The sequence below is a fragment of the Protopterus annectens genome, chromosome 5.part0, assembly GCF_019279795.1.
Source record: "Protopterus annectens isolate FY-2018-M chromosome 5.part0, PAN1.0, whole genome shotgun sequence".
Lineage (NCBI taxonomy): Eukaryota > Metazoa > Chordata > Ceratodontiformes > Protopteridae > Protopterus > Protopterus annectens.
In genome coordinates, this window is record NC_056735.1 from 401423861 (window position 1) to 401446240 (window position 22380).

Below are 22380 nucleotides of genomic sequence, written 5' to 3' on the forward strand. Positions count from 1 at the left end.
AGGGCATTTATAAGCCTAGCCCATAGTTATGTGGCTTTCGCCACCCCTTTAGTTTGAATAAAAACTATGCCTATCATTTTTCTGTGCCTCTGTCAAGCAGTGACACTGAAGTAATCCCTGGGGTATATCTGCGATCTCCCATCCATTGGTCAAGATTCCTCTTGAACAAGGCCAGCGAGGTGCTCTGCCTCACATGTACCGGGATTTTGTTCCACAGCATAGGGAGTCTCTGGGTGATGAATCTGTCCCTCTAGCACGTTCTATTTATAACCGTGTCAAGGTTTAAGTCTCTCGCTCTTGTGGTTCTGAGGGATCTAGATTTTTTGAGGTGAAGCATATTCATCAAATCTGGGTTTGACATGGCCTTATATGTCAGGCACAGGTCACCTCTGAGCAAGCGGTATGAGACTGAATAAAGCTGGAGTTCTTTCAGTCGGGCAGCATAAGACATATTTTTGAGACCCTTTATCCTTTTGGTGAGGAACTTTTGGGGCCTTTCAAGCTGCATCAGGTGTCTGGTCAGATACATTCCGAACGGGGCATTGTACTCAATCATAGGTCTAATGAGTGATGAGTACAGGGGACGATGACCTCCCTTGATCTAGATGTGAATCCCTTCATGATCAGGTGGGCGATATAGAAGGTTTTCCTAACTACTTTAGCAACATGAGTGTCAAACGAAAGACTACTGTCAACTTGGGTCCCCAGATCCCTGATGACTTTTTCTGTGCTCAGTGGATTGTCACCTATATGGTAGCTAGGGGTAACCTTGTTTTTCCCGAAGGGTATGACTATGCATTTTTTGGCGTTTAACTTCAGGCCATGGCTCTGGCACCAGTTATCCGTTTCTGTGAGGCCCTTCTGGAGGATATCTGTGTCAGATGTGTTTTCGACTATGGCGCCCAGTTTGCAGTCATCTGCAAACTTTGTCAGCCATAACCCTCCTGTGTTTGCTTGTACTTCAGAAAAGTAGATGCCGAACAAGAGTGGACCCAGGACTGAGCCCTGTGGGACACCACTTGTGACAGGCTTTGAGTCTGACATGGCTCCAGCAACTCTGACCCTGTGGGTTCTGTCGCTTAGCCAGTTTGCAACCCATCTTGTGATGTATGGGTTTACATTCAAGCTGATGAGTTTTCAATGATACCTGAGTGGGGTATTGTGTGAAGGCCTTTGCCAGGTCGAGGTAGGCTGTATGGACTGCCTTTCAATCATCAATGGCCTTGGTGACTGTCTCAAAAAAGTCAACCAAGTTTAAGAGGCAGGATCTGCCTTTGACAAAGCCAAACTGGGTTGGATCCAAAGTCTGCAAGTTCCCTATGTCTTTATTTATGAGTTCCATTATGATCCTCTCCATGGCTTTGCAGATAAGGCTTGTCAAGCTAATGGGGCGGTAATTTCCAGGGTCTGTGGAGGCACCGCCCTTATGAAGTGGGACCACAGTCGCTGCGCCACTCCTTGGGTACGTATCCTGAGGTGAGGCTAAGATTAAACAGCTGTCCTAACTGTGGGTTTAATTCTCGTTGAGTTCATGAAGCACACAGCCGGGACACCATCCGGTCCCATGGATGCTGTGTTTTTGCCTTAGTGAGGGCAGTTCTCACCTGGGCGTTGGAGATGTTTGGGGCTACAATCCTCTGGAATAGATATCTCTCCTTTTGGGGGGAGGGGGGGGAGAAGTTTGCACTGAACCTGTCAGCCAGTATGTTAGCAATGTGTGTAGGTTCAGTAATTTTCACATCATTTTGAACTAATTCTGAGCATATCTGGGAGTTTCCTCCTAGGTTTCTAACATAGCTAAAGAAGGCCTTATGATTGTCTTTAGAGTCCTTGGCGATTTTTCTCTCAAAATTTGCCTTTGATGATTTTATGAGAGCTCTTAGTTTTTTACTTATAATGATCAAAGGTGTCTTACCTTTCAAGGATTTTGCTCTATCTTGTAGTAGCTTCCTCCTTTTGTTGTAGAGCTTGTTTATGGCTGGGGTCCACCAGACTGGACGCTTGCCTTTGGTACAGAGAGTCTTAGTTTTGTTTGGGATTGCCTGATCCATGCAGTCCTGTAGGTGCTGGTAGAAGGCATTTGTAAGTGATTCAGCGGTTTGAGTAATGTTTACCACTGGCTCAGGGGCCTTAAAGGAGACCACACTAGTTTTTAGAAGTGTGAAATCGGCTTTGAGAAGTTTTTCACTGTGGTCTTTTTGTTTCAGGTGGGGCGGGATGAGGACCTCCAGCGAGATTAGTTTATGATCTGATCTCACCAGTGAGGGTATACTTCGGTGTTGAACATTTTGATCCCATGTTCGTGATGATGAGATCAAGTATGTTTTCACCTCTTGTGGGATGGTGACTAGTTGTTCCATGGCATTTGAGTTTATGAACTCCAGGAATCTTTGGGTTAGAGTGTTCGGGCTTGAGTAGTGTTCCCAGTCTATATTAGGGTAGTTGAAGTCACCTAGTATGATGGTGTTTGGAGATACATTTATCCCTCCAATGTTTTCAGGAAGGCCATGTGAGGTTCCTGAGTTTGAGAGGGTGGCCTGTAACATGCTACAAATTGCAGAGCAGTCTTGCCTATGGTTAATTGCACCTGGATGGTCTCCGATGCATCGTGCGTTGCCACCAACCTTGAGGTGTGAGTGTCCTTTATGAATATGGACACCCCCCCCTCCTTTCTTGGTCCCGGTTTTGGGGCGGGCATGATATGAGGTGAAACCTGTTAGTGCTGGGGTGCTCTCAGGAGCCTTGAACCAGGTTTCTGTCACAGCACAGACATCGATGTTCTCCATATTGAGAAGGGCCTTGAGTGCGTGCATCTTGAGATTGAGACTTCTGGCATTGAGCAGCATTACCCTTAGTTTTTTCCTTTTGGTGTTCTAGGGTGGTAGGTTTAGAATTTGAGCCTTGCCTAAAAGGCACTATGGGGGTGGCAAGAGCCTTTGCCAATATCCGGAAGCCCAGGGTGACAGGTGCAAGCCGTCCCTGAAGCAGCGTGGCTTGTCCAGCATGTCATCCCAGGCAGACAGACAGGATCTTTGAATGACACCAGAATTTAAGCCAATTATTAAAGCTGATCATCTTATCACTGTATTGTGGCATCATTCTAGGTGAAGGTAGGATACTGCTCAAGGCAGGGAGTTACCTGCCTGAAAGGAAATAATCTAAAGAGAAAACTCAACACCTAATCTAAAGGCTCTTACTGTCCCAGATGTAGTGTTGCCAGCACAGTATGGTGAAGGTATTGGGTTTGACACCAGATCGTTTAGACTATGACTGAGTCGTACTTGTGCTCCCTAAACCTAAATTCCACCATCTTGTTCTGTTCCCTAAACCTAAAAATTCCTTCCTAACCACTGCCCTAATCTACACTCCTACCCTTACCCCACTCCTTCACCATGGCTGCCATACTTACTTCGCTCAAACTCGAATAACGTGTTCGGGTAAACTGTGGCAGCTGCTTGCCTAAATTCATTTTTGAGTTCAAGCACGTGATGAGTGGCAACCCGCCCACCTACAATGCTTAAGTCTCTGGCTTCGAGACTGCAGTTTTTGAGTGCTTGGGACTCGAGCAGTTGTAGAACACGTAATTGTCTCCTTTCACTTCCATGACTCTTCCAATGAACATGCAGCAGAAATACAGGAAGACAGTATCACTTGAGAAACAGAAAACTGTAGCCCATTCTATACAATAAAGTATGAATGAAAAAGGCAACTGAAATACAAAATATGATATGTAAAGAAATTCTAAGTTAAAACAAATTGATTGTAAGGCAGAAAGCATTCTGCCCTGTCCTTGAGTGCCACTTTAAGGGAGCACACATGATGAGCTTACATTTAGGTTCATAGGTTCATACTAGGCTATCTGCCCTAGGGCATTTATAAGCCTAGCCAGAGTGTGTTTGGCTTTCGTCACCCATTTTAAATGAATTTTGCTATGCCCTTTTTCGAGGTTAGTATACTGTGCCTCTGTCTAACAGTGACACAGAAGTGATACCCAGGGTAAACCTACTATCTCCCATCCACTCATCAAGATTCCTCTTGAAGAGAGTCAATGAGGGACTCTGCCTAACCTGGACTGGGATTTTATTCCAGAGTGAAGGGAGCCTCTGGGTTATGAATCTGTCCCTCCAGCATGTCCTATTTATTTCAGTGCTGAGGTTCAAGTCTCTCGAGCGTAGCTCGATGGGATTTGGATTTTCTGAGGTGCAGCATGTCCATTAATTCCGGGTTGGACATGGCTTTATACATCAGGCACAGATCGCCTCTGAGCAGGCAGTATGCCACTGAGTAGAGCTGGAGTTTCTTTAACCGGGCAGCATATGGCATCTGTTTGAGCCCTTTGATCCTCTTGGTGAGGTACTTTTGGGGTCTTTCCAGTTGCTGCAGGTGTCTGGTAAGGTACATCCCAAAAGGGGTAATGTACTCAATTATGGGCCTGATGAGGGATGAGTAAAGAGGCACGATGACCTCCCCTGATCTAGATGTGAATCCCTTCATGATTAGGTGGGCTATATAAAATGTTTTTCTAGCCACTTTGGCCACGTGGTTGTCAAATGAAAGATTGCTATCAACCTGGGTCCCCAGGTCCCTAATTACTTCTTCCGTACTTAATGGATTACCACCTATGTGGTAATTTGTGGGCACTTTGTTTTTGCCAAAGGGGATGACTATACACTTTTTGGCATTTAGCTTGTGGCCATGGCTCTGGCACCAGTTGTCTGTTTCTATGAGGCCCTTTTGTAGGATGCTTGTGTCGGCTGGAGAGTCTATTATGGCACCCAGTTTGCAGTCATCTGTGAACTTGGTCAGCCACAGTCCTTCCATGTTAGCCTGTACCTCCGAGAAATATATACCAAACAAGAGAGGTCCCAGGACTGAGCCTTGTGGGATGCCACTTGTAACTGGTTTGGAGTCTGACATGGCTCCAGCAATTCTAACCATGTGGGTTCTGTCCTTGAGCCAGTTTGCAACCCATCTAGTGACATAGGGGTTTATATTTAAGCTGGTGAGCTTATCTATAATGCCCGAGTGGGGTATTGTATCGAAGGCTTTTGCAAGGTCCAGGTAGGCTGTGTGGACCACCTTCCCCTCATCAATGGCTTTGGTGACTGTTTCAAAGAAATTGACCAAGTTTAAGAGGCAGGATCTGCCCTTAACAAAGCCGAACTGGGTAGGATCCAGTGTCTGTAGGTCCCCAATATCTTTATTTATGAGGTCCATGATGATCCTTTCCATAGCTTTGCAGACCAAGCTAGTCAAGCTTATGGGGCGATAGTTTCCAGGATCCGTTGAGGCACCACTTTTGTGGAGAGGGACCACTGTTGCTGTACGCCACTCTTTGGGTACATATCCTGTAGTAAGGCTGAGATTAAACAGTAGTTTTATGTTTGGGTTTAGTTCTTCCTGGAGTTCATGTAGGACGCAGCCCGGGACACCATCTGGTCCCATTGATGCTGTGTTTTTTGCTTTGGAGAGGGCGGCTCTTACCTGAGCATCTGAGATGTCAGGGGGGCAGCACTCTGCTGGGATAGATATTTGCCCTTTTGGTGGGGAAGGGGGGTGAGAAGTTTGCGCTGAACCTGTCAGCTAGGATGTTGGCAATGTCTGTGGGTTCGGTGTATTTTTTGTCATTTTGAACTAATTCTGAGCATATCTGGGAATTCCCACCCAGGTTCCTAAAATAACTAAAGAAAGCCTTGTGATTATCCTTAGTGTCCTGTGCAATTTTTCTCGAAGCTGGCCTTAGACGATTTTATGAGTGCCCGTAGTTTTTTGCTAATACTGATCAGAGATGCCTTCCCTTTTTGGGATTTTGCTCTATCATGTAGTAGCTTCCTCCTTCTATTGTATAGTTTGTTTATGGCTGGGGTCCACCAGACAGGACACCTAACTTTGGAGGATTGGGTCTTGGTTTTATTTGGGATTGCATGATCCATGCATTCCTGAAGGTGTTCATAGAATGCGTTTATAAAGGATTCTGTGGTCTGGGCCGTATTTTCCACAGGCCCGGGGGCTTTGAAGGATTCCACCTCGGTTTTGAGGAGTGTGAAATTTGCTTTATAGAAGTTTTTCACTGTGGTTTTCTGGGCAGGGGCCTGGGTCGGGATGTGAATATCTAGTGAGATTAGTTCATGGTCTGATCTTACCAGTGAGGGATACACTTCTGGTCTGGAGCATAGAGTCCCCATGTTGGTGATGATCGGGTCCAGTATGTTTTCCCCCCTTGTGGGAGTGGCAACAAGTTGTTCCATAGCATTTGAGTTTATGAATTCTAGGAACCTTTGGGCTAGGGTGTTGGAGCTAGAGTAATGCTCCCAGTCTATGTTAGGGTAGTTGAAGTCACCCAATATAATGGTGTTTGGAGAGACCTTCATATTTTCCAGTGTTCTCAGGAAGGCCGAGTGGGGTTCCTGGGTTTAGGAGGGTGGTCTGTAGCAGGTTATAAACTGGAAGGCAGTTTTACCCACTGTTAGTTGCACATGGATAGTCTCTGATGCTTCATGCTGTGCCACCAACCTGGAGGTGTGGGTATCTTTGACGAATATTGATACTCCCCCTCTTTTGTGGTTTGGTCCAAGTTCTGGGGCCAAAAAACATGGTATGAGGTATAACCTGGTAGTGCTGGGGTGCTCTCAGGAGCCTTGAACCAGGTTTCTGTTACTGCACAGATATTGATGTTCTCCATGCTAAGGAGAGTTTAGAGTGTGTGCATCTTGAGGTTTAGACTTCTAGCGTTGAGTAGCATTACTCTTAGTTTCTTATCCCTTGTGATACCTATGGAGGTGGGTTTGTCTTTTGAGCCTTGCCTAAAAATGGCACTATGGGGGTGGCAAGAGCCTTTGCCAATATCCGAAAGCCCAGGGGTGACAGGTGCAAGCCGTCCCTAGTGGAGCATCGTGGCTTGTCGAGCATGTCATCCCAGGCAGACAGGCATTGGATCCCCTTTGAATGACACCAATACTTAAGCCAATTGTTGAAATTGATCATCTTGTCTTCATATTGTGGCATCATTCTTGGTGAGGGTAAGATGCTACTCAAGGTCAGGGTCATACCGGCCTGGGCTACATGCTCAGACAGCTCCTCTATGTCTCTTTTCATGTAGTCCAGGGAGGTACGTCTCAGGTCATTCACACCAGCATGGACAATGATTGAGTCATATTTGTACTTGCCTTGGAGTGACCTGAGTGCTTGTGTTATGTGGCGGATCCTAGCGTCCGGCAGGCAGCTCACCATGACCTTCTCCTTGTTCAGCCTGGTGTGCGGGACGTCAGTGTGCCTGACGATAGAGACACCTATTACAAGTGTATCAGGTGTGTTGTTTAGCCTTAAGGGCTGTGACTGTTCGGCACACTGGCTTTGTGAGCTATGTGTTGCACATGTTTTGTTTTGGGGTAACGGTTGCTTGGGTGTCTGCTTTGGAGGTCTCTGCTGCTTAGGCAGATTTTTATTTAGAGCCTCTGATTATGTTTTTGTGTGTTTATGTGTTTGGTTTGCTGTCGTGGTAGGTCTATGTGAGACTGGAAATGTAGTGAGTGTGGTTTCCTTCTCCTCCTGACTGGTTACGCCATTACTGAGTTGAGAGAGCTTAGCCTCCAGTTTGGCTATATGGTTGCATCTTTCACATGTGTTGGAATTTGTTGGGAGGAGGAGAGGATTGTCTGTGTACATGAGGCAGTTGTAACATTGCCTCAAGATTCCTAGATTCACCAGCTGGACCGGAGAGGAGATTGACAACTGACCTTTGGACATGCTAGAATAGTACTGGGAATTCCTTTATAATTGAAAAAAAGGGCCAATGGGGAACAAAGTACTCAAGGGGAGTTTGTGAGGGTGTAGTGCTTTTAATTTTTTAGTGCTGACTTAAATAATTGCTTTAGTAAGCAAGTGCCAGGCTTTAGAGTGGGAATAGGGTGTTTATTATGAGAACTAGATCAGTTCTAAGGGAAAACGTGAAGAGCAGACTTTGTGGAGCCGAGAATGGTTTAAACCCAATTAAGCGGCGCTGCCCGATGCTGCGCTATTTGCAAAATCGCACAAAGTCGCGCTAAAGCAGGTTTTATACAGGGGGACTTGAAAGAGCTAGAAATTGGACCAAAACAGCCAATAGACTACCAGATTCTTGTGCTGGGAACACTCATCCAGGGATAGATAGGCTGCTCCAAGCTCCCCACTGCCACTGGTGAACAAAGAAGCCTCCCTTTATCCAAGAAAGGAAATGGGCAACACAGGAACTTTCCAAAAGTCCAGAATACAGCAAAGCCTGTATTTGGACTACTCTAGGTCAGGAAAGACGGGAAACAAGGATATATATTTTTATTTTTTTTTGCAACAAACAGCAGGAAAATGCAATAAATATGTAACACAGGCTAGCGCACTTGAGTGTGTAGCCTCAACAGGTAAAAACAACAAACAGGACAAACTTTAAGTGCAGGTGCAAAAACAACTTTAAACAGTTTAAAACAGTTCAAGAAGCAGAAATACTTGCAGTTTAGCTAGATCGGACAGTCGCCCAGGTAGTAGCAGGAAAACAGACACTTTTATCAGGTTAGCAGTCGCTCTTTTAGCCTCTCTGCTGCCAGCATCACTCTGTAGGACCACAAGGAGCTTGGCTGAGTAGTAACAAGCACAAAAAATGTGCCAAAGTGGGTTTTATACAGGGGGACTTGAAAGAGCTAAAAATTGGCCCAAAACAGCTAATAGACTACCAGATTCTTGTGCTGGGAACACTCCTCCAGGGATAGATAGGCTGTTCCAAGCTCCCCACTGCCACTGGTGAACAAAGAAGCCTCCCTTTATCCAAGAAAGGAAATAGGCAACACAGGAACTACCAGATTCTTGTGCTGGGAACACTCCTCCAGGGATAGATAGGCTGCTCCAAGCTCTCCATTGCCACTGGTGAACAAAGAAGCCTCCCTTTATCCAAGAAAGGAAATGGGCAACACAGTAACTTTCCAAAAGTCCAGAATACAGCAAAGCCTGTATTTGAACTACTCTAGGTCAGGAAAGATGGGAAACAAGGATATTTTTTTTCTTTTTTGCAACAAACAGCAGAAAAATGCAATAAATATGTAACACAGGCTAGCGCACTTGAGTGTGTAGCCTCAACAGGTAAATGCAACAAACAGGACAAACTTTAAATTACAAGAGCAAAAGCGCGCTAAAGCTGGCTTTAAAGCAGGGGGTTAGAAAGAGATAGGAAATGGCCCAAAACGGCCAATAAGCTACAGGTCACTGGACTGGAACCACTCTTCAAGGGACAGATAGGCTGCTCAGAGCTCCCCACTCTCACTGCTGAACAAAGACGCTTCCTCCTATCCAAATAAGGATATGGGCAACACAGGAACTATGACACAGCCCAGAGATCAGCAATACCTGAAGACTGGACTATTCTAGGTCAGTAAAGGCAGGAAACAAGGATTTTTTTTTTTTTTTTTTTACAAAGTAGCAGAAATTAGGTACAGAAACACAGTAAATGCTTTAATTCGGCTAGCGCACTTGAGTGTATTAAGATTGCAAAAAGCTATATAAAGATTCTTTGATGCCACTCAGTTTAGGTATCTTTATAAACCCACTGTACTCTGGCAGAGCTGGCAATCACTTATCTGGCACTGATTACTAGTTTATGTGACTGAACAAAGCACAGGTTATAACTGCAGCAAACATTGGTGTAAATATTCTTGTTTGCGCAGATACCAGAAGCTGTGCTGTCCCCAACTGACAGTAAAACTGCAACAGTTCAGCAAGAAATGGATGAATAAATATTTAGACAGTGATAAGCTGCTGGGAACTTAACCTGTTATGCATAGATTTTAAAATCAGCTGAAATGACTCCATGCATAGCATTCAAACACAAGAATTATTTGTCTTATTAATAAATGTCTTTTATTTTATATAATAAAAAGACCAATACCACAGTTTTGCAGAAAATGTCAAAGTTTGTCAGACTCCTTTCAAAAACATAAGGTGTTGTACACACTGGAATCATAACATAAATAAATAAGAACACCACAAATGAATAAAATGCAAAACTAATAAAATCACTAAGAGATGTAATGGGTGCTAATGGCTATAGTCGCTGTGGCACTTGGAATATTATGGAATGCTGTCTAATAGGATTTGTATTCCTTTGTCTCCCTAATTCCTTACTTCCTAATATATTTAGCTAACTGCTTTTTTTAAATACTTCGCAAAACGAAATAATCAATCAAATATGATTTGGCCTTAGTGCGATCTACAAACAGCATTTGTTTCATAAAAAACATTAGAATGCCCGCTGTCTTATGTAAAAAATAAATGTCCAAACATGCACCTCCTGACTCAACAGGTTCCCTTCCAAAACATTGATGTAAACAGAGTCTGATGGTTTTGCATTACTTAGTGCCCTTAAATTTAATTCCATACAACAATAAACTACAGTCCCACAACATAATTACAAAGACACACACTGTCACACACACGGACTCTTTCTACAAGTAACAATACCTCGCCCCAACAAGGTTACCGTTAGACACTATGTTAATGAATGCTGTGTAGCTGTGTTAGATCACTTCAGGCTTCCCTCCCAGACCCTCGCTTTACCTGAGCGTTTGCCTCGGTCTGTAATTCCATTCCCTGATGACTGCTGCGATGTTGTGTTCCCGCTGTACCCCGACCACTTGCCTAACCGTGACAGCCAGGAAAGCCCACAGTAAAAGTAGCTGTACCTTCCGGAGGGACGTTAGCCCTTCCATTCCTGTGCCCATGCTGTTGCCGTTCTACTCTACAGCAAACGCACACAACTTTCTAGTTAGGATAAACTCCTCCTCTTTCTGCTACCTTCCGACTTCGCACTCCCTCACGCTCGATCACTCGCTCGTGCACTGTACGCCTCCACTTTGAGATAGCTCCCTTTTAGAGTACTCGGTTCGATCTTCGGCTGGGGTGCTTTCTGTGCGACGTGGCTCCCTGTGGTCTCGTGGGTTTCCTCCGGGTGTTCCAGTTTCCTCCCACATCTCAAAGACATGCTGTAGGTGGCTTGGGCACTTTACAATTGGCCCTAGGTGTGAGTGTGTGCGTGTGTGTGCCTTCTGTGGAAGGTAGGGCGCCGGGCTGGCAACTCGACGCTGTAAAACTCCACTGCCAATCATGAGCAGACAGGTGATCCGCTGTGGCGACCCCTAACCGGGAAAAAGCCGAAAGAAGAAGAAGACTAGTAAGAGCCTCTAGCCAGTGATATGACATGCTTCAGTCTCAACAATTTTAAAACGCAGGAAGCAGTAATCAACAAGTGAGCGTTAAAAAAATGAGCATATATGATGACAGTATATTGCCTTGAGTGGGTGTACAGAATTTTTACCCAAACTTTGGGTCATTTTTTTTGTCAAAGTATGTAAATGGTCTGTTCACTCTGCACATACCGCTCAACATTTTATTGCCAGAATTGGGGACGAATCCAGAAGTTACTCAGACAATCGGGGACGGTGTGTGTGTGCGTACTAGTAATTTAAGATCAGAGTAAACCAGTGTGAATTAACATATATTTTCTGAAGTAAAAGTAATGCAGTTCTAATTATTGTGATTTATGAACTGTAATCCACCACCTTTTCTCCAAAAATAGCCAATTTTAAGTGGGATTAAGAGGGATAGAGCACATTTTTGAGCCAAACCGGATATAGTTTAGATGTATTGGCAATAATACTGGACAAATGAACTGGGTATTACATCATATAGGTATCAACCTCTGTAGCCTTTGACTAGAGGATAATTTTGCCGCTAAGTGTTTGTGATTTACACAATTTGTATTTTATGATGCAGCAGTGGGTAGTACAGTTAAATAATGCAAACACTTCAGACTTTTCGTTTTTACAAATATGTTACTAGAAATGAGTCATGTGCACATTAACGTCTAATGGCAGGTCATTCATTTACTTAAATCTCAGTTTACCCAATTAATCAATCTAATACAGAGTCACGGAGGAGAAGAAACCTATCATGGGCAAGAAGGAGTTACCTAATCCCGAAAGGGGGCATCAATCCTTTGCAGCAGGACCAATACACACACATATACGCATGCTCTCTTTCACTCTACTGCATGTAGTAGTACCTACTGATACATTGGAGGAACACCAACTCACCCACAACACATGTTAGGGATGTGAGAAGAAACCAGAGCATCTGGCAAAATCGTAGGCAAATACACAGGAAACATGCAGAGTAGACGTGCTGCATTCAGAAAGCACCTCAGCTGAGAACCTAACTGGAGGATCTGCTGTCAGGCAACATGGCTAATTGCTTCACCACTGTGCCAGCCTAATAACTGTAGTATTTTTTTACTGATTTTTTTTCAATAAACATCAAAATGCAAACTGTTTACTAAGATTAACAATAAAATATTAAGAATCATAACAGGAGACAAAATATTATCATTATTTCCCTTTCTTCAGCTTTCTAATCTTTCCTTACACTTTCTAACATCATCTGTTATGTTCCCCTACCTTCATTTCACTTTCCCTTCCCTCTCTTTATTCCTTGCTCTTCACATTCAAGTAATTGTGTTGTAAATCTGCTCTAGCCTCTACTTGTAACCACTTGAACTTCTTTACCTCAGCTGTTTATCATTGTATGAAAAAAGAAAAAAAAACTACCGGGAGTTTTTTCTCTATTATTAACTGCAGTTTAGGTCTTGCTTCTTTATTGCAATATACTCCAGTTTACAAGTTCTTGCTCTTAACAACTGCATTATACTTCAATTTACAAGTTCTTGTTCTCAGCAATAATACGGTTACATTGTAAATATGCAGACTGAAGTTTTTGGAGCATTTCTCCCAGACTCTCCACTGAAAATGAGCTCTTGGCCCAGTCGGACTTTTCCAGTCAACAAGCATGAATAACTAATTAAATAAATAAATAAATAAAATCCAACACTATAAGCCAAGCATCCTTCCACTTTTTAAACATCCTTTTCATTTGTAAGTTCAAAAACATTTAAAAATTCTAATGACAGCTAAAAAGGGCATGATAGTAATCTCACAAATGGTGGGCCACTTGGTAGGAGCATATTTTTTAGGAGCATTTTGCCATTTCCATGCCTTCCAACCAGTTATCTTCCCCATGAAATTTAAGCCCATTTGTTTCTAATGCCAGGTACCAAGAATCATCAGTATGGAGGTGACAGCCTTCCGGACAGGTCATCATTCAGAGAACAAGAAGGGTGTTTTGTGCCATCATCTGTGCTCTCTGCCTTCAACTGCTCCTGCGGATGTGATTTCCCTTCTTCATGACCAGAAAAGTCTGGCTTACCTGTAAGACTGCCAGTAGGCCCAATACCCTCTACCAATGTTCATCTCATACACACATACACACACACACACACACACACACACACACACACACACACACACACACACACACACACACACACACACACACACACACACACACACACACACTTACACCAGCTACCATCACCAGCTTGGGTAATCAGGCCTACACTCCCATCAATGGTTTCTTTGCAAACAAGCCTCCATTTGCACACGGTGCACTGGCCCACCGGAAGCCACCACAACCTCCCCACTAGAATGGACACCCTCACTCCCATCCCTATGCCTGGCTGTTCCAGTGCAAAGCCAATAACTAAACTCTGATCAACTGAGCAAACCTTTCAGCTGGCTCTGATTTTGCATAATGCCCATGATTTTCCCTTATATTTTTGCCCTATCTGTCGTGATTTTTTAAAAAAATATTCTGGTTAATCACTGAGAATAACAATCAGTAAATAATGGCAGACGTTAGAGTTTTATCATTTTTATTGTTCAGGAAATGCATATTTATTCCAAACCTTTTGCTTCATTAACTTTGTAAGTGAATTTGAATAATAGTAAAAAAAAAAAAAACCCTAATCAGAGGCAAATGTCCACCTTACCATTATTTTTGGCTTTATCCCTAATTCTTAATCAAAGAAGTGGAGGGGTATGCATCACAGACAGAGCTTTATCTCTCTATACAACAGAAGAAGGGTATATTTCAGAGAAGAGAAGCAATCATAAAAGTAGAGAGTTCATGACTCTCCACCGGCATCCAAATTTCCAAATAGAAGTTGAGAACTGTATGTGTTGGAATGAAATGAAGCTTTAGGTATGAATTTTGCATTTGGATATGTCCAAAAAGGTAGAACAAACTTACATGACCAAACAAATGGACAATGCCAGCTCCCTATTAATATAAATGCCACAGTACCGATTAGCATCAGTTAGTTGGATATGGGATGATCTTGCAGCAGTACTGTTTAAGTTTAAGTATTCCTGATCTGGGGCTCTGTTCACCACTGTTCTGATTCTGTGGTCATAAGGGTAAGCACTATATCAGGGAGACATTTTTAAATGTTGGAAATGTTCATTTAGAAAGCTGGCATAATAAGAGGTCCTGAATTGGCATGCTTTTCTTAAATAAAAATAATGCAATTGTAAATGTTGAAATTATGTAGTGACTGTAATCCTCTATCAGAATTAAGGTCAGGAATGAGTAACCTGCAGAGGAAGACTCTAAGACCTAATTAGCAGCACTAGAGCAGTGTGGCCACAGGCTTAATGAGGGTTTATAGCCGCTGGAAGAGTTCACTGCAGATGATGCCAACCCCGAAGGATACTGCAATCAGAAAACAGACTGCATGTTAGGTTAGTTTTCTTAAATCTGAATGCAAAATATGTATATTTGTCAGACTTTCAGTAAGTATTGATAAGGCATTTATGACATTTTCCAGAGACATGTTTATTTTATCACTGTCTAAACTATCTAGCCTTAATCTCTCCAACTATGGTCTTTGCTGGTTCTCCAACGACCTCTCAAAAAGACATGAGTTTGTAAAATGGCTCTCTGCATCCTTCCCCTTCCTTACAGTCCAAACCAGGGCTCCCCATGGTTCCATTCTTGTTCCCCTTCCTTTTAAGATTTTCACAAACAACCTCTACGCTTCCTGCCCTCATGCTTCATTAATTCAATACACTGATGACTCCACAATAATTTCCACCTCTGACAATCTCTCCCACCTCCTCACCCTTAGCCAAGAATCTCTTCACTCAGTTGAGAAATGGATAACATCCAACCAACTCCTACTCAACCCTAAAAAAACTAAACTCCTCCTCTTCCTCACTAAATCTCTCCAACAGTACTTCACTGTCTCCTCCCTCCACAATACACCTATCAAGGTCGAACCCCACACTAAGCTATTAGGGGTAATAATAGACGACCAACTAAAATTCAACCTTCACATCCAACAGTGCATCTAAACTCTCGCTTGCACAAGCCTATCTACTATGCACCCTATTATATGCCACCCCAATCCGTACTAACACACAGTCGAATCTTTTGACTAAGCTAGAAGGCACATATAATAAAATCACTAGATTTGCAGCAAATCAGTGCTATTGCATACACCACTGCCTATCTCTAAAAAAACCTACAGTGGCTAGAATTGCACCAGCAACTCTTTCTACCTCAGCTACACTTGACCCACTCCATCCTAAACCAACCCAACTCCTGTCCTGTTCTCTCAACTCTCATCTCTCTCTTCACTCTTAATTGTATACTCCATAGCTCTGACCAACACCTCCTGGGGATTTATAAGGCCAAAAAATCCATTGGCAAACTTCTATACAATCACACAGTTGCCAATGCTTGGAATAAACTGCCCCTAGATTTAAGAATGACTTATAACACTAATTGTTTACAAAAAAAAAAACATTAAAAGCCAACCTGCTAAACTCATGGACATGTTCTTGCCCCAGTCCACCCTAATATACCACTTCCCTCTATCAAAACTTTCCTCTCCATCTGTTACCTAACCCTATTTTAATCTTGCACTTGTTACAAAATATATGCTATACTATAAACTCTCTCACCCTGAAGTTGATGTTACATTTTATCCTGAACATGCTTCATGCTATTTATCTGTGAATAATTTTATTGTGATTATGTAGGGGATGTAATTGTATGTGATTAGAGGTTTTACTTAATTTCCTTTGTCATATAATACCATGTATGCATCATTTGGAGCTTTTCTCCCCGGGTCTCCTCTGAAAAAAGACATCTGCCCAGTTGGACTAACCCAGTTAACAAATGTCAAAATCAATAAATAAAACCTTTACATAAAATAATTGGTTCCACAAACATTACAATATTTTGCCAAATTAAACATACCTCTGTAACTATAAATATTTCTGATATTTTGTGCCTCTTAATTAAGGAGTCATTTATTGATCGGAAGCATACTAGTATTAATGCCCAAGTGTTACCCGGATAGTTACTTTGCAGAAAGAACATCAAAATGTCATTTATTTTTTTCATGAGATGAAGAGAGTCCTATACATGACATGTTGAAAATGTAAAAGTAAAAATGTTAAAAACATGGTCATCTTAGGAATTTTTTGAAACACCAATGATATTAAAAGAAACTCAGTGTTTTGATGAAAGGCATCACATCACTTAAGTCTGCATTCCACAGTGAAGGACTGAAGACGTATTTTGAAGAGGAGGAAGATCATGATGCAGCTGAAGAGGGGACAGGGACAGGTTGGCAGCTGATAAGCTGACTAGTTGTTTAAGTATCTCTCTACCTCTTATCGGCTAGCAAGCCCTCTTTCTATGATAAGCTGAATATTGTATATCTAATTACCATATATACTGTTTGACAGATTTACAGATTTCTGTGTGTGTGTGTGTGTGTGTGTGTGTGTGTGTGTGTGTGTGTGTGTGTGTGTGTGTATACACACACACACACACACACACATTTTACTAATGTTTATATGGGTGTTCACTATTATCAATTTGTAATCTCTGTTTTCATGTTTCTTTTGTATATACGTATACTCTGTATTTTTGTGTTGTCTCTCATGTTTAACTAATGTTTTTATGAATGTACATTATTCTGTGTTTGTAATCTCTATTCTCAGGTCATGGCTGAAACGGGTCTTTGGCCCAGCTCACTGAATTGGTTATGAAATAGTAAATAAATAAGGTAATGCATGTTTTTGCTTTTATTATGTGAAAAGTTTGGCAGATGTGTACATACTTGCAAGCATTAATTTAGGGGCACAACTGGGCCATAGGAACTGAGCATACCATAGTATTATTAACCAGTACATGTAAAGCAAGGTATTATGTGCATGTATATTGGAACTGAGCATGAAAGATTAGGCTTCTTATTACTTGCTATGGGCAGGACACAATGCTTTATTGTTTTAATGCAGTTTTAATATTGTGTGTTTTGGGTGCTTTTACTTTTAGGTGTTAGGTGTGTGTGTGTGTGTGTGTGTGTGTGTGTGTGTGTGTGTGTGTGTGTGTGTGTGTGTGTGCGTAGACACAGAAGTTTAATTCTGTGGGAGCTGCTTAGTGAAGGAAAGAACATATGAGATAAGTTATGGCCTGGCACAGTAACCTGCATACATATTTTACTGTAGGAATTACTTGTGCTTTTATTTGAGGGGGTGCAGTTGTCAGTTGCTTAATGTACTGTCCATTAACAAATCAGTATTCTCACATTGTTGCCCATTTTCTCAACACATTTAATAACTTTGATTGCAAATCAGAGCATGAAACAATGCTAGTAATAAATACTGTTTTTTTGCTTATTTAGTTATTTAGTCTGAAATGCCAGATTCTGTAAAATTCCTATTTTCTTTTACTTATATTCAGGAAGCTGACATTTTTAGTTTTACCAGCTTACTCCAGAGGAAAATAAAATTAGTAACTATGGTACTGTTTAACATGTGTAGCTCCCACTGTATTTCATTGTAGAAGTAATAGACTGTAGTTTTTCATTACTTTTCAGGAATATAAAAAACAATTTTGAAAGTGAAAGAGGAGACTAGCTGAAGGAGGGAAGACTGAAACAGGTAGCTGAAGGGAAAAAGGGCCTTGTAGCATGACTGGATTTTCTTTTCTAGTGCTTTGGGACAGAGAATTGAATTAGCAGTTTGTGTCTGTCTTTTGCTGAAATCCTGGATGATGGTATTTTGTGGAATCAGGAGAGAAGTCTGAAACCAGTAATTCCATGCCTGCATATGATTCAGCAAGAAAAGGAGTTCCTTTGGGCCTAGTACAGAGAGGCCATAGATGATTGCCAGAGTTCTGGCAGGTGATTTTTCTACTTTTCTCATCAGAGGAACCACAGTGCCTGGTCACTAGGATATTCTCAACAGAGCGATGAAAGGCTCTGGCCGTCATTTTATATTTTTATAAGATTGTGGATCCCCCCCCAAAAAAAATGCTTTGTGGATTACAAATAACTGGGATCCATATGAGCTCCAACTTGGGTCCCATCATGCCAGCAGCAAGACTGTAAGTAGTCACTGGCCAGTGAACAGGGTATAATAGAGTGTTTCATAGTTGGTCTTTTAGAATTGATCCAGGGGGTTGAGGTTGTTAGTACTGCTCAATTACATTGCATTTTCTCATATTTGTATTGTCGCATTATACATTTTCATTGTTCAATGACATTGCATTTTGCTCATGTTAAAACTGCTGCCTTCAAGAATTTTGCTACTCAATGACATTGTATTTTCTCATATCTGTATTGTTGTATTATACCTCTTTTATTGCTTAAAGACATTGCATCTTTCCTGTGTTTGTATTGCTGCATTATAAAGCTTTACTGCTCATTGATATTGCCTTCTTTGTGCATGTTTGAATGTCAAGACCTTTTTCTGTTGAGATCTGGGGAAGAGGGTGAATGTATGTTTTCATTGCATGTATATCTCACTTTGTCTTACTGCTAACTGGTGCGCTGTTGAAATAATTTTTTTGGTGGTTGTGTTATTGCCTTTTAAACTAGGTGTGTCATCTAGAATAAAATCTGTCATTCTTGCCACCTTGGTGTGTTGGGCTTATAGAGGTGGCACCATAGTCAGGTAGGAAGGAACCCATATCTACTTCAGCTACACCTGTGGGTGCGCTACATTTGCGGGCTTGTCTGGGATTGCCTGTACTGCCTTGGACTCTACCCTATTCCCCTGTATGTGTGGAAAGCAAATCCAGCAGAAAGATGAACCCAGAAGTAGCCGCTAAGTGGTGCAAACAGCACAATGCTCAGTCAGAGCATTACTTAGTTCTGGTGTTGCCAGGGGTCACATGGACTGGTATGCAAATACATCAAGTCACAGGATCCTTACCAGATGTAGGGCATGGATTTTTATTAGACAGCACTATGGACCCTACCGAGCAGAGCACATTGGCCTTATTAGAATGGAAAAGTCCTTTAGTGTATGAGTACATACCTTAGAGTGTACAAATTTCAGGTGAGAGTGCAGCCCGCATGGTAATCCCTGAAAAGTGTACTACCTCAGCAACAGAGAAAATACCTGTGGAAGCTATCCAAGTAAGTCAGAACCTTACACCAGAAGCTGCAGCTTCACTGCCCATTGAATACTATAGAGCCTGAAGTTTTGAATGCTTTGGGAAGTATTGTAGAAAAATGCTTAAAGCCTACACAGCCATTTACTGGGTTTGGCTACTACAAATTGCATTTTTTTCTGGCAAACAACCCACACCTCAGGGAGAGGAAGAGTTTGAATCCTGGATGGATCAGGCTTCACAAGCCCTAGAGGAGTGGGATATTCCAGAATCTCAGAAGAAGCAGCGGATAGCTGAAAGTCTAGAGGGATTAGCTGCGGATACCATATGCAACCTAAGGATGGGTAAGCAAGATTGCATGGCCAAGGATTATTTAGGAGCACTGCAGGATGTGTTTGGAAGGACCGAGAGGGCTGCTGACCTACTGTATCAGTTTGAACATACATACCAAGAAGTTGGTGAGAAACTATCTGATTACATTAAGCGATTAGATAAAATGCTCCACCAAATCATCCTAAAGAAGGGGGGGATCCAAAAGTAGTTGACCAAGTATGGATCAGCCAGATTTTACAGGGAGCTCAAGCTATGGACCCCATTGTGTGGAAAGTGAGGATGAGAAATAGGGAAGAGACTCTAACTTATTCTTAGTTGGTTAAAGAGGTGATGGAAGAGGAAGCCCTGTTGGAAGCCAAATCTCAGCGTTAAGCAGCAACTAAAACAGTGAGTGAACACCAGCAGGAGCCTATTGCTGTGCTCACTACTCAAACAGGAGTCATGGCCCATGGTGTCCGCAATGTAGAGGTGTCACAGTTGCAGATGCAGATGTCTTCCCTGACCGACACCATAGCTCAAGTCACAAAGACAGTTGCAGAATTGCAGAAAGCCACTGTAACTTTAGCTGAAGGGAGGAATACATCAGCTAGAACCTCCACGAAAGGACTCAGGGCAGAACTGAATCAGCCAATGTTCAGAGTTCTTACTGGTTTTTTTTTTCGCTGTGGGGATGCAGGGCATATAAAGAGACAGTGTCCTAATGCAGAGAACTTGAAAAAAAGTGAACAAGCTATTATTGGCTAGTGAAATGCAGGGAAACTTCAAAGGGCCTCAGTGAAGGAGCCAGCTGAGTGCCCAGTTACAAAGAGCTCCATAAAATCTAACATCAAGAGACAGCATCCTGGATCTCCTTTCCACACAAACCCTTGTAATAGGGGAGAGAAACTACCTATTATGCATACTTCTAGCTTATCTGAGGTGAACAACCAAATTGGAAAACCATCTCAGCCAAAATCTCAGCATCTGAGACCGCAAAGCATTACTAAGCAAGAGTCTTATCCGTTAAAATGGCGGGGTCAACCGGTGGTACTTCAACCACATGCTGACTGCCGTACAGCTGAACAGCACCGGAAACAGAAACTACCCAATGGCCTACTGGGACAGTCGCCTGTCGTGTCAGTAAAAATAGAAGGAGTGTATAGTAAAGGACTGTTGGATACTGGTGCACAAATCACCAATCTGTACAGAGACTTCTACCAAAAATACCTAAAGCATTTGCCACTTGAAAAGTTAGAAGATTTGGAGATCTGGGGGCTAAGTGACACAAAGTTCCCTTATGATAGTTATGTCTTACTCAAGTTAGAATTTTCCACTTCAATTGTTGGGTCAACGGAAGTTTTTGAAACACTCACTGTTGTGTGCCTCAGGCCAAAAGGAAATGATTCAGCATCTATTTTAGTGGGGACAAATACTGACCTCGTCAGAAGAATGCTAATGCCTCAGTTGTCCCAGGAACACCCAACACTACATCCTCTCCCAAGACCAGTTCTCTGTGCCCTTCAAAGGGAGAAGGATAGTAAGAAAGATGAAATTGGTCATGTGTGGACTCTGTCTGGGAAAGGGCATATAATTCATCCTGGTCAGGTCACCTGCTTGAGAGCCAAAGTGAGGATGTGTGGACAAACAGTTTCCTCTCATCTCATGATGGAAATGGATCCAGAAAGTGACTTGCCACTGGGGCTGGAACTAGTCCCAGAAGTTTGGCCTGTGGACAAGTTAAAGCATCCGTATGGCACTTTGCCTTTGGGGTTAAAGAATAAAGGAAGTACTCCCATTGTCCTGCATTCACAAGTGCATTTGGGAAATGTTTATGCTGCCACTCCCTTACCTGCTTCTGTGTTGACAAGGAATGAGAGCAGGGCCAACGAGTTGAAGCTGGAAGATATTGATATAGGAGATGGTCTTTTGCCCACTGAGTGGCTAACCAGAGTTAAAGAGTTACTAATGAAAAAGAAAAATTGATTTTCTACTAGTGAACTAGCTGCGGGCTGTGCAAAAAGTGCAGAACACAGAATAAGAGTAAAAGAGGACAGGCCTTTCAGGGAACGTTCCAGAAGAGTAGCTACTCCAGGAGACCTGGAGGACTTAAGAAACCATTTGGAAGAACTGAAAGCTGCAGGGATAATTCGAGAGTCAAGAAGTCCATATACATCACCCATTGTCATTGTCAGGAAAAATAATGGATCAATTTGCATGTGTGTTGACTATCATGCCCTGAATCAGTGAACCATTCCAGACCAGTGCCCAACTCCCTGGATTGAAGATGCTCTAAATTGCCTGGTGGACAGTAAGTTGTTCAGTGTGCTAGACTTAAGGAGTGGATACTATCAAATCCCTATGCACCCAGAAGATAAAGAGAAGACTGCCTTCATCACCCCTTTGGGATTTTTTGAGTTTGATCGCTTACCTCAAGGTTTATCAAATGCACCGGCAACTTTCCAGAGAATCATGAAAAGAACAGTTGGGGACATGCATCTCCTTGGAAGTCTTAGTCTACCTGGACGACATCTGTGTTTTTGGAAAGACCCTAGGGGAGCATGAAGAAAGACTGATGAAGGTATTGGACAGGATTGACAAGGAAGGCCTGAAGTTGTCATTGGACAAATGCAAGTTCTTCCAACCTTCAGTGACCTATGTGGGACATGTAGTGTCGGCAAATGGAATATCTACAGACCTCAGCAAAGTTGAAGCAGTGACATCTTGGCCCAGACCCAGAGCTATCACAGA

At 42.5% G+C, this 22380-nt stretch overlaps 1 protein-coding gene across 3 annotated transcripts in view; it reads right to left on the reverse strand.

Moving 5' to 3' along the window:
* The window catches only part of F5 (coagulation factor V), a 1256984-nt gene extending 1246215 nt beyond the window's left edge, over window positions 1-10769 (reverse strand). For all 3 annotated transcript variants that reach the window (XM_044072364.1, XM_044072363.1, XM_044072362.1), the window contains exon 1: window positions 10576-10769. In XM_044072364.1, coding sequence (XP_043928299.1) covers window positions 10576-10739 — 164 coding nt within the window. In that variant the 5' untranslated portion in view covers window positions 10740-10769. The remainder of the gene's footprint in view (window positions 1-10575) is intronic.
* Between the last annotated feature and the right edge of the window lie 11611 nt (window positions 10770-22380).